General features: G+C 40.8%; 1 protein-coding gene across 1 annotated transcript in view; it reads left to right on the plus strand.

Annotated features, from left to right (window-relative positions):
* SGK1 (serum/glucocorticoid regulated kinase 1) overlaps positions 1 to 12,146 on the plus strand; it is a 204,735-nt gene that overhangs the window by 73,801 nt on the left and 118,788 nt on the right. The window contains exon 2 of the mRNA XM_006884968.1: positions 4,696 to 4,911. Coding sequence (XP_006885030.1) covers positions 4,696 to 4,911 — 216 coding nt within the window. The remainder of the gene's footprint in view (positions 1 to 4,695; positions 4,912 to 12,146) is intronic.

A 12,146-nucleotide genomic window follows, 5' to 3' on the forward strand; every position in this document is an offset into this window, starting at 1 on the left:
AACAACAACAACAACAACATGTTGTGGCCCAGTTGTGAAGACTTTTGTTTTTTCTATGTTTAAGTGAAATTCATATTTAAGGTGGTAGTCTTTTTCATTGTGGATTGAAGTTCAACAACAAGAAAACAAAGATTCTCACCACTGGACTAATTGACAGCATCATGATAGAGAAGATACTAAGATTGTTCACAATTTCCATTTGCTTAGTTCCATTAATCAATACTGTGGCACCAGCAGTCAGGAAATCAAAAGATGAATTGCACTGAAAAAAATTTGCTGTCAGGGACCTCTTCAGAGTCCTGAAAAGTAATGATGTTAGTCTACATACTAAGGTGTGCCTATCATACTAAGGTGTGCCTATCTAAGCCATGATCTTCACAATTACTTGCTATGTATCAGAGAGCTGGACAACGACTAAGGATGATAGAATTAAAAATAGGCTTTTGGGTTGTGGTGCTGAAGAAGAATGTTTAACATACAGTAGACTGCCAAGAGAACAGTTCTGCCCTAGAGAGGGTGAAACCAAGTTTCTCCTTGGAGGCAAGGATTTTGAAGCACTGACTCACATACTTTGGGCATTTTGCCAGGAGGGACCAGTCCTTGGAGTACAAGGTCATGCTTGAAAAGGTGAAGGGACAATACAGGAGAAGACGACCCTACATGAGGTGGGTTGACACAGCAACTGAGGTGATGGGAAATTTGCTCAAGATACGACAGAGTTCAGAGCTATTTTATATCGTGTTGGTATGAGTTGCAGTCAATTTGACAGCACATAAGAACAACAACAATAAGTACTTTAAATCTTCTTCACTTTCAGTAAGCAAGTTTGTATCATATGCATAAAATTGATGAGTCTTCCTACAGTCTTGATACTAGACTTTTCTTCATATTGTCCAACTTCTTGAATAATTTGTTCACATACAAGTTTAATAGATATGGGAAAAGGGTACAATCCTGACTTCTCTTCTGATTTTAAATCATGCAGATACCCACTTGTTATATTCCAAAGACTTCCTCTTTGTCTATGTACAGATTTTACATGAACACAATAAAGTGATAGGAAATTTGACACATGGAAGCAGCAATTTGGAACAAGCTAAATGTCAAGAATCTGGTGGTTATTAATCTTACAGCACTTTGCATCCTATTAGAATGTACATGAGAGTCAAGGTGCAAAATCTGAATTTTTAATGCTTGACTCTCACTTTGCCCTGTTCCAGCAAAATGCCCTGAAGAAATTTGCCTCATCTCTGATTCGCTTCTCTGTTTTCTTATTTGTGAAACAGGAATAATAATTGTGCCTATCTGCTAAGACTATTCTAGTGGTTAAATAAGTGGGTACATGTGAAAGAATTTCTTTTTATCTATCTTATGCTGCCCTGGATATGCTCACCAAGATGTGCCAGGAAATCGGGAACAATCACCTGACAAGGTGACTGAAAGAGATCCATATTTGTTCCCATTCAAAAAAAAAAAAAAAAAGTAACCTGACAGAGTGAGGAAATTATCAAATAATATCATTACTATCACATACAAATAAGATTCTGCTGAAAATTATCCAAAAATTACTAGAATAGCACATCAACAGGGAACTGCCAGATGTGCAGGCTGGGTTAAGAAGAGGCCGTGGTACTAGGGATATTATGCATAACAGATGGATGTTGGTTGAAAGCAGAGAGTACTAGAGGAATGTCTATCTGTGTTTCACTGACTATGCAAAGACATTTGACTGTGTGGATTACGACAAACTGTAACTAACTCTGAAAAGAATGTGAACCCCAGAATAGTTGATTGTGCTTATGCAAAAACTAGACTTGCACCAGGAGGTAATCTTTAGAACACACCAAGGATACACTGCATGGTTCAAAATTATGAAAGGTGTATGCCAGGAATGCATCCTATCTCCATGTCTTTTCAATCTACATATGGAACGGATCATCCAGGAGTGTGGGTTCTATGAGAAGGAATCTGGCATCAGAATTGGAGGAAGACTCCTCAACAACCTGCATTATGTGGATGATACAACGCTGCCTGCCCAAACTAAGGCGGACCTGAGGCATTTGCTACAGAACGTTAAGGACTGCAATCTTTATATAAAGGATTGGAGCGCAACATCAAGAGAACAAAGACTTTTCACCACTGGGCTGATTGGGAGCAGAATCATGATAGATGGTGAGGAGATTGGTGGTGTTAACAGCTTCCGTTTGCTTGGCTCCACAATCAACACTCTTGGTACCAGCAGCCAAGAAGTCAAAAGATTAGTTGCTTTGGGAATATCTGCTATCAGGGACATCTCCAGAGTACTGAAGAGCAACGATGTCAGTCTGGAGACTAAGGTGCATGTAATCCAGGCGATGGTCTTCACGATGACTCACTATGCATCACAAAATTAGACAATGACTAGGGATGAGAGAAGGAGAATTTTGCCTTTGAACTGTAGTGTAGAGAAGAATATTGAATATACCATAGGCTGCTAGGAGAACAAACAGGTTTATCCTAGAGATGGTGAAATCAAGTTACTCCTTGGATGCAAGGATTGTGAAATTTTGTCTGACATTCTTTGAGCATGTTGCAAGGAGGGAACCAGTCCTTGAAGAGGGATATAATGCTTGAGAGGGTGGAGAGACAGAGCAAGAGAGCAAGACCCTTGATGAGATGGATTGATTCAGTGACGGGGGTCATGGGGATGGTTGTGCTGGAGATGATGAGGCTGGCTCAGGATAGAGCAGGGGTCACAGCTGTTGTACATAAGGTTGCTATGAGTCACAAGTGACTTGACAGCACTTAACAACAACAATAACATATCTTACGCATTAGAAGTGCTTTGTTATATATGTTAAAATTAAGGGTATTTTAAACATGCTATATAAATATCTCTTTTCTATTAGAAAAGTTTTATATTCTTTTTGTGGGTTATAGGGAATCTATATACAAGCAAGACAAGTGTTAAGTGTTATTACAAAAACAAATCCTAGATAATTACGCTCAATTATTTTGTCCTGGAGAGGGTTAAACCGGGTGGCTCCTTGGAGGCAAGGATTCTGAGGCTCCGTCTAACTTACTTTGGACATGTAGTGAGGAAAGACCGGTCCTTGGAGAGGGACATCATGCTTGGGAGGGTGGAGGGACGGCGCAGGAGAGGAAGGCCCTCTATGAGGTGGATTGATTCAGTGACTGGGATAATTGGGATGGGAGTGTCAGAGACAGTGCGATTGGCACAGGACAGAGCGGAGTTTAGGGCTGTTGTACATAGGGTCGCTATGAGTCGCAGGCGACTCGACGGCACATAACAACAACAGATAATTACGTGGCCAGAAGCAACATCTCATTTGTAATCATGTTTTTCACAGTAGTAAAATATGAACTAATTCACTTAGGAATAATCAAATTCTAATATACGGAGTTAGTGTTTCCTCTCTGTGGAACAACTGTCACTTAACCTTAAAAATTTGTGAACTATAGTCTTTTTTAAAAGCATAATCATAAGAGTCAGAGTAAAAATAGTCATCATCTATTGAATGACAACCTTGTGCCAGGGAACCACTTAGGCATTTTAAAACATGATAAAATCTCAAGCAACTCTGGAAGGAAAATCGTGTTATGCAGATTTTACAACGAAAAGACTTAGTAATACTGAGTAACTCACTCAAAAGCACACATTTGTTTAACATTGACCAAACTAAATTGTGTGAAAATGTGAATGATAGAGAAATTGTGTGACTACAGGAATACAGTCTTAAATATCCAGAAAATATTCTTAAATTTCCCTCTGATAAGTATGCAATCACCTTGGAGAAGGCAATTTGTTCTTTGCACAACTTCTTTCTTAAAAGAACCCCACCTGCAGCTAGTGAGGTTGGATCAGACCCAGGTGGACTCCTTGGAGGCCTGATGCTGACCTGACCACATGGTGAGGCTGATAAGGAACTTGAGTGCTCAGGCTCAGAGGTGCTTCCTAGTTGGTGTCTGTGCAGAGGGGAGTTGAGCACATCCCTCCTTGAGTCATAGACAGCATCTCTTCCCCATGAACTGTCCCAGACTTTACCTTATGTGCCTCTTTGTTTGTGTCCCTTTTGGTTATAATAAACTACTAGCTGTATATAGGCTATACTCTCCATGTTATTTGGTGAGCAGTTCCAGCAACTTAAAGAACCCAATAAGGGAAGTGATAAGCAGAAGAGTTGGGCCCCTCTTCATTTAATGGTAGGAAGGAAGGTGTCCTTCTAACATGTGAGCTGACTTAGCTACAGATGCCTAGGATAACAGAAGGGCTCCATGGCCAGTTGGTCTGAAATATGGTGTCCATTTCTTTCTTTTTTCTTTTTTTTTATGTGTGTACCATCAAATTGGATCTGTCTGGTACAAGAAGCGATAGGTCCTCCTTCTTCAGCAGAGCATCTGGTGGATTTGAACTGCAATGGTGTCCATTTCACTGATAAGCCCTGACCCAACTTTGAATGGCTAGGTCAGACAGTGTGCCAGATGAGTGGCTACTGACAAGGACAGAAAAATGAGAAGGTGATTCCATATCTTAACAATTCCATATTTTTGAGGATTGAATGTATGTCAATCCTTATCATCCAGTTACCAACAAAAGTAGGACCTGCTAAACACATGATCTCACCAGATGTCGCCCCAAAGCCTTATTAAACAGTAAAGAAGGCTCACTACACTTTGTTTTTCCCTGTGTTTCAGGTACGACGATGGATCAAGAGCCCCATGGTCAGTGTGGACAAGCATCAGAGCCCCAGTCTGAAGTATACTGGCCCCTCTATGGTACATATCCCTCCAGGAGAGCCAGACTTTGAGTCATCCCTATGTCAGACATGCTTAGGAGACCATGCTTTCCAAAGAGGGGTCCTCCCTCATGAAAAGGAGTCATGCTCGTGGGAAACCCAATCCAGCAGTGAAGTAAGTCCTTCTTTTTCTCTGGGTCCATTCTCTGGAAGAATTCTTCCTTTATATTGTTCTGATCTGCCTCCTAAAAACAAATCTGTTGCCATTGAGTTGATTCTGACTCATGACAACGCCCCATGTTACAGAGAACTATGTTCCACAGAGATTTCTTGACTTTGATATTTAAAGAAGCAATTCAGCAGGTTTTCCTTTTGAAGTTTTACTGCATAGGCTTGAATCACCAAATACTAGGTTACTAACGGGCTATCAATTCCTCTAGCGTTAATTGGGACAACAGCTTCATCTTAACTTGGATCCACAATTAACACCCTTGATACCAGCAGTCAGAAAATAGGGAGACGCACTGCACTGGGAAAGTCTGCAGTTAGGGACCACTCCAAATTATTGACAAATAGTGATGTCAGTTTGAGGACTAAGGTGCATCTGATTCTGGTCTTTCCAATCAGTTGCTATGCATCTGAGAGCTGGACAATGAATAGAAATGGTAGAAGATACCTTTGAGCTGTGGTGTTGGAGAAAGAGCACTGAACTTCCATCCAATGGATGACCAAAGAACAGACAAATATATCTTGGAGAGTGTGCACCTGAGTGCTCTTTGGAGGCAAGGATGATAAGACTTCACTTCATATACTTTGAGCACATTACTAGGAGGGGCTATTCCTTAGAGAGGGAATGATGCTTGGAAGGGTGGAGGGTCAGCAAAGGAGAGGAAGATCCTCAACCAGGTGGATTAACTTCAACATGGTGACTGTTACAATGGGCTCTAATGTGTCAGGAGGTATGAAGATGGCACATGATAGAATGGGGTTCAGATCCACTGCTCATAGGGTCGCTATGCATTGTACTTGACTCAACAGCACGTGACAACAATAATGGATTGTCTGTCGAAAGAACAAGCAAATATGCCTTGGAGAAGGTGCAACCAGAATGTTCTTTAAAAGCAAGGATGGTGAAACATTGTCAGATATACTTTGAACATGTTGTTAGAAGGGGTCAGTCCCTGGAGAAGAACATCAGGCTTGCAATAGGAAGGTCAGAAAAGGAAGAGAAGATCCTCAAGGAGATGGATTGACACAGTAACAGTGGGCTCATGTATGGCAGAAATTATGCAGATGGTAGGTAAAAGATAGGGCAAGGCTCAGATTCATTGATTATGAGGCAATCTAGAGTCACAGTTAACTGGACAGTACCTAATAACAACAATGGAGCACAAACTGTTTGCACCACCTAGGAACCACCATACTTCTCATAGTACCAAAATGGTTCGTGACCAGGCAGGTTTACACAGTGTCTGAAGATAAAGAATTGTTGTCTTTGTTAATTCCATTGTACTAATTCATACTGGTCCAAAACTGACGGGGGCAGGGGGAGGGGGGCGGGAACAAACCACCGATGTCTTGGTCAGTTATGCTTTATACATTATTTGGTCAGCCAATTTGGTTGTGGTGCAAGAAATAGACGAGAAGTCATCTACAGGTTTATCACTTCACCTAAACAGCAGGGTAATTTGACTCTTTACAGAACATTAAGTCACTTCTCACTATTGTCCCCAAGTTTGATTGAATGTGCTCATATGTTCATCAACAGCCTGCATTATGCAGATGGGACAACCGTGCTTGCTGAAACTGAGGAAGACCTGAAGTGCTTGCTGCAGAGGGTCAAGGGACTGCAGCCTTCAATACAGATTGAAGCTCAATGTCAAGAAAATAAAGATTCTCACCACTTGGCCAATTGGCAATATCATAATGGATGATGAAGAGATTGAGATTGTTAACAGCTCTAGTTTTCTTGACTCCACAATTAATACTCTTGGTACCAGCAGCCAGGAAATCAAGAGATGAATTACATTGGGAAAGTTTGCTGTCAGGGACCTCTCCAGAGTACTGAAAAGCAACAACATAAGATTGGAGACTAAGGTGCTCCTGATCCAGGCCATAGTCTTTGCAATTGCTTGCTATGTGTCAGAAAGCTGGACAATGACTAGGGATGATAGAAAGAGAATTGATGCCTTTGAGCTGTGGTGGTAGAGAAGAGTATTGAATTTACCATGGACTACTAAGAGAACAAACAGGTTTGTCCTGGAGAGAGTGAAACCAGGCTGTTCCTTGGAGTAAGAGTTCTGAAGCTTTGTCTGACATAGTTTGGACATGTTGCAAAGAGGGACCAGTCCTTGGAGAGGGACATAATTTTGGGGAGTATGGAGGGATAGCACAAGAGAAGAAGGCCCTTGATGAGATGGATCGATTCAGTGATTGGGGTGATGGGAGTAGGTATGTCAGAGATAGTGAGGTTGGCACAGGATAGAGAAGGGTTTAGGGCTCTTGCACATAGGGTCACTATAAGTTGTAAGTGACTTGACAGCACATACCAGCAACACAGTCTAAAAGATTGCCTATTTAGCTAGTTATTAACTAGAGCTCTGGAGGTACAGTCTGGTGGTAGCTGAACTGCTAGCACTAAAGGACTTGGCTCTCTGGCAGTACTAATCCGCCAGCAAATCCTCAGGAGACAATTTCCTCCTGTGTGATTTACAGCTTCAGAAGCCTGATGGAGGGTCAGCTAGGAGTCAGTTCTGATTTGACAACACTGATATAAAGAGTTGCTTAAGTCAGGGAATCCAGGTAAGTGACCCATCTTGAAAGTCTTTGAATTTCAAAGCTTTACCTTTAATTAATCAAAGTTCTGAAGTTCTGATCCAGAGAAATCCTGTAGGACAGAGAAAAACTGCTCTGTCAAGTTTCCAAGACTGTAGTCTTTAATGTAAGCAGACTGTCACATTTTTTCCCACAAAGAGGCTGCTGAGTTCAAACCACTAATATTTTGGTTAATAGCCAAACACTTTAACCAATCATTAAAAGGGGTTTTTATTAGTTAGATTAAAATGTACCTTGATTTAAAAAAAAAAACACAACAGTATGCTGTAAAATAATTCTGTTACATATATGATGCCATATCTCATTTGAACAACTCCACAAAGAGGGCAAAGCAGGTGTTCTTTTTTCATAAGGAAAAGGCTACAGCTTAGTGCCATAAAGATGAAGCAGCAGAAAGACCAAACCCACTGCAATCCCATTGTTGTGACTCACAGAGACCATACTGAACAGGGGAGAGCCACCCCAGAAGATTCCCAAGCCTGTAATCTTTTATGGAAACAGACTGCCATGACTTTCTCCAGCCTTAAAAAGAATTTATCATTTCAAAGTACAATCAATTTCAAGTGATCATCTAATATATTATATCAAGTCAACTTGTCACTTTGTAAGAAGAGAAATGTTAATACCCATCTCACAATTTTAAAATAAGCTTTTAACATTTTTCAGGGATAAAGAAATCAGTTTCTTACCAAAAGAAAACACTTAAAACGGATTTCTTTGAGTCCTGGGATTTCTTATGATATCCTGTAGGATGTCTACAATGTATCCCTTACAGAAAAAGAGTACCTGCTTTGCCTTCCTGGAGTTATTCAAATGAGATATGGTATCAGACATATTTCATCATCTCCAAAGTATCAGGAAAAAATAAAATTGTATTACTTGTGTTTGCTAATTTATGTATTAGCTAAAATTGTCATTCTGTAGTATTATATTAGATTTTCATGATGGGTTAGCATTTTGCTGATGTATAAACATTTGTCATGGTGCATTTGTTGTTTAGACAATGTGTCACCTCGAGGTTGATCATAAAATGCAATAAATAGATTCTAAATGTAAATGTTGGCAAGCTTTTCCTATAAAGGACCTGCCAGTAAATATTTTCAGTTTTATGAGCCATATAGTGTCTGTCATTTCTATTTAACACTACCCTTGCAGGAAAAAGCAAAGTCTGGTGGCAAAATGATTGGCTAGGGCCCAGGGAGCTCTGGTGGCCTAGTGGTAGGGAGCTGCGCAGCAGTACCAAAGGGTGTCGGTTGGAATCCACCAGCTACTCCAGTGGAGAAGGATGGACAATTAACTCTAGTGCGATTTACTGTCTCTTTAAACTCTCTGGAGGATCAGCTATGGGTTGGTCAGCAATTTGACAGCACACAACAACAACTATCCAAAAGGTTAGCCGTTCAAATCAAGCCATAGCCTACACAAAACAAGACCTTATGTTCTGTTCCCATAAAGATTTGTTGTTGTTGTGTACCACCGAGTTGCCTGCAACTCATAGTTACCCTATGTACAACATCTCTGAACCTTACCCTCTCCTGAGCCTGTGTCACTATCTCTGACACACCTGCAGTTACTGTATCCATCCATATCATCCAGGGTTTTCCTCTCCTGTGCTGTCCCTCCACCCTTCCAAGCCTAATTCTATTCTGCAAGGACTGGTCCCTCCTGGCCATGTGCCCGAAGTATGTGAGATGAAGCTTCAAAATCCTAGCCTCCAAGGAGCAGCTTGATTCCACCCTCTCCAAATAAATCTGTTTATTCTCTTGGTGGTCTATGGTATGTTCAATACTCTTCTTCATCCCAACAACTCAAAGGCTTCTTCAATTATTCTTCTTCACTGGCTTTGACAAGCACTGTGGCATTTGGACAAGAACAAACTGGGAGGAGGGTAGAGAGAATAGTGCAACAATGAATGAATGGAAGCCCAAAATCTCTGTAAATGTTTATGAAAATTAATAAAATATAATTATAGAAAAAAAATTATTCTTCTTCAGTTATTCTTAGTCATTGTCCAGCTCTCTGATGCCTAGCAAGTAATTGAAAAGACCATGGCCTGGATCAGGTGCACCTTAATCTCTAGACTGCTATCATTGCTCTTTAGAACTTTGGAGAGGCCCCTGACAGCAAACTTTCCCAATGCAATTGATCTATTGATTTCTTGACTGCTGGTGGCAAGAGTATTGGTTATAGAGCCAAGCAAACTGATATTGTTAACAACCTCAGTTTCTTCTCTATCATGAAGCTGCCAATTGGCTCTATAGTGAGAATCTTTGTCTTCTTGATGTTAAGCTTCAAAACATATTGAACAGTATAGTTCTTAACCTTTTGCATCAAGCACTTCAGATCCACCTCAGTTTCAGCGAGCAAGGTTGTGTCATGTGCGTAGTGTAGGTTGTTGATGAGTCTTCTTCCAATCCTGATGTCCCACTCCTTCTAATAAAGTCCAGCCTCCTAATGATCTGTTCCAAGTACATATTGAAAAAGTATGAAGACAGGGCACATCCCTGAGACATTTGCTTCCTATTTTTGAACCATGCAGTGTTTTCTTGTCCTGTTCTAACAAGTGCCTCCTGGTCCAAGTATAAGTTTCACATGAGCACAATCAAGTGTTCTGGGATTCCCAGTCTTCTCAAGGTTAGCCACAATTTGTTGTGATCTACACAATCAAATGTTTTTAAAAGTTTGTTAACAACAACAAAAAAATGTGACCGGTTTTCAGGTCATAATTAGCAGACTCTTTCAGTATTTAAGAAACCAAAGGAGTTTTCTAAATCCTCAGTATAAAAACCTATTCATGACTTAGACGCAAAGAGAAGGCAATACATAGCCTATGTTGTTATCCTTTGTTGGCATGGAGTCACTTCCAACTCATAACAGTCCCACTTCTTATTGTTAAGTGCCATTGAGTTGATTTTGACTTACAGTAACCCTATGCGCAATAGCCCTGACCCCTGTTCTACCCTGAGTCAATCGCATTTTCTCTGACACACATACATACCCTCATTACTCCAGTCACTGTGTCAATCCATCTCATCTGGGATGTTCTTCTCCCATGCTGTCCCTCCACCCTTCCAAGCATAATGTTCTTCTCCAAGGATGGTCTTTCCTAGCAAGATGCCCAAAGTGTGTGAGACGGAGCCTCAAAGTCCTTGCCTCCAAGGAGAAACCTGGTTTCATCCTCTGCAGGACAGACTTGTTTGTTCTCTTGGTAGTCCATGGTGTGTTTAGTACTTTCTCCAATATTCTTAGTTGTCGTGGAGTCAATTCCAAACCATGACAGCCCTATTAGAGAGCTTGCACTGGGCAGTTGAGGGGTCATTGTGCCTTTCTTTTGCTAGGTATGGATTAATGAGTAAATGAAATTTTCTATAAAAGAAAACAATAAATGCAGAACTAGAAGGGCTGTGAGACAAGATTTGGGAAGATGGAGATTTTCCCAAGGATAAAGGATTTTCACAGGATTACCAGACTCCTAAGGAACAGGTAATACCAATGGTAATGAAGGAAGAAGTACAAGCTGAACTGAAGGCATTGGCAAAAATGAAGGCCCCAGAAATCTCTGGGGTACCCATTGACATGTTTCAAATGACAACTGAAACTCTAAATGTGCCCACCAGTCTATGCCAGGAATTTTGGAGGACTGCTGTCTAACCAAATGGAGAGAAGGTCCATATTTGCTCCCATTCCCAAGAAAGGTGATCCAACAGAATGTAGAGATGATTGTGTTTTGTTGGCTATGCATAGACATCTCACTGTGCGGATCACAACAAATAGTGGCTAACCTTGAAAAGAATGGGTATCCCAGAACCCTTGATTGTGCTCATGTGAAACCTATACTTGGACCAGGAAACAATGTCAGAACAGATCAAGAAAACATTGTGTGGTTCAAAAATCAGGAAAGGAGGGCATTAGGGATGTGTCCTATTTCCGTAACTTTTCAATCTATATGTGGAACAGATCATTTGGAAGGCTGAGCTTTATAAGGAGGAATGTGGCATCTGCACTGGAGGAAGACTCATCAGCAATCTGCGTTATATTGATGACACAACCTTGCTTGCTGAAACCAAAGAGAACCTGAAGCACTTGCTGCAGAAAATCAAGAAATGTGGTCTTCAATATGGATTGAAACTCAACATTATGAACAAAGATTCTCACCACTGAGCCAATTGGGAGCACTATGATAGATGGAGAAGAAATTTAAAGATGAAAATGTTGAAATTAACCATTTCAGCTTGCTCAAGTCCACAATTAACACTAATGGCACCTCAATCAGGAAATCAAAAGACACATTACACTGGGAAAATCTGTTGTCAGGGACCTCTCCAGAGTATTGAGGAGCAATGATGTTAACCTAGAGACTAAGGTGCACCTGATCCAGGCCATGGTCTTTGCAATTATCTGCAGAGAGTTGGACGATGAATAAGGATGGCAAAAGAAAAACTGATGCCTTTGAGTTGTGGTGCTGGAGACTAATATTAAACATACCACGGACTGCCAAGAGAAGAAATAGGTCTGTCTTAGAGAAGGTAAAACCAAGTTTCTCTTCAGAGGCAAGGATTTTGAAGCTTCATCTCA

This window comes from Elephantulus edwardii, unplaced genomic scaffold, assembly GCF_000299155.1.
Source record: "Elephantulus edwardii isolate Elephantulus edwardi_28Jun2011 unplaced genomic scaffold, EleEdw1.0 scaffold00039, whole genome shotgun sequence".
Taxonomy (NCBI): domain Eukaryota; kingdom Metazoa; phylum Chordata; class Mammalia; order Macroscelidea; family Macroscelididae; genus Elephantulus; species Elephantulus edwardii.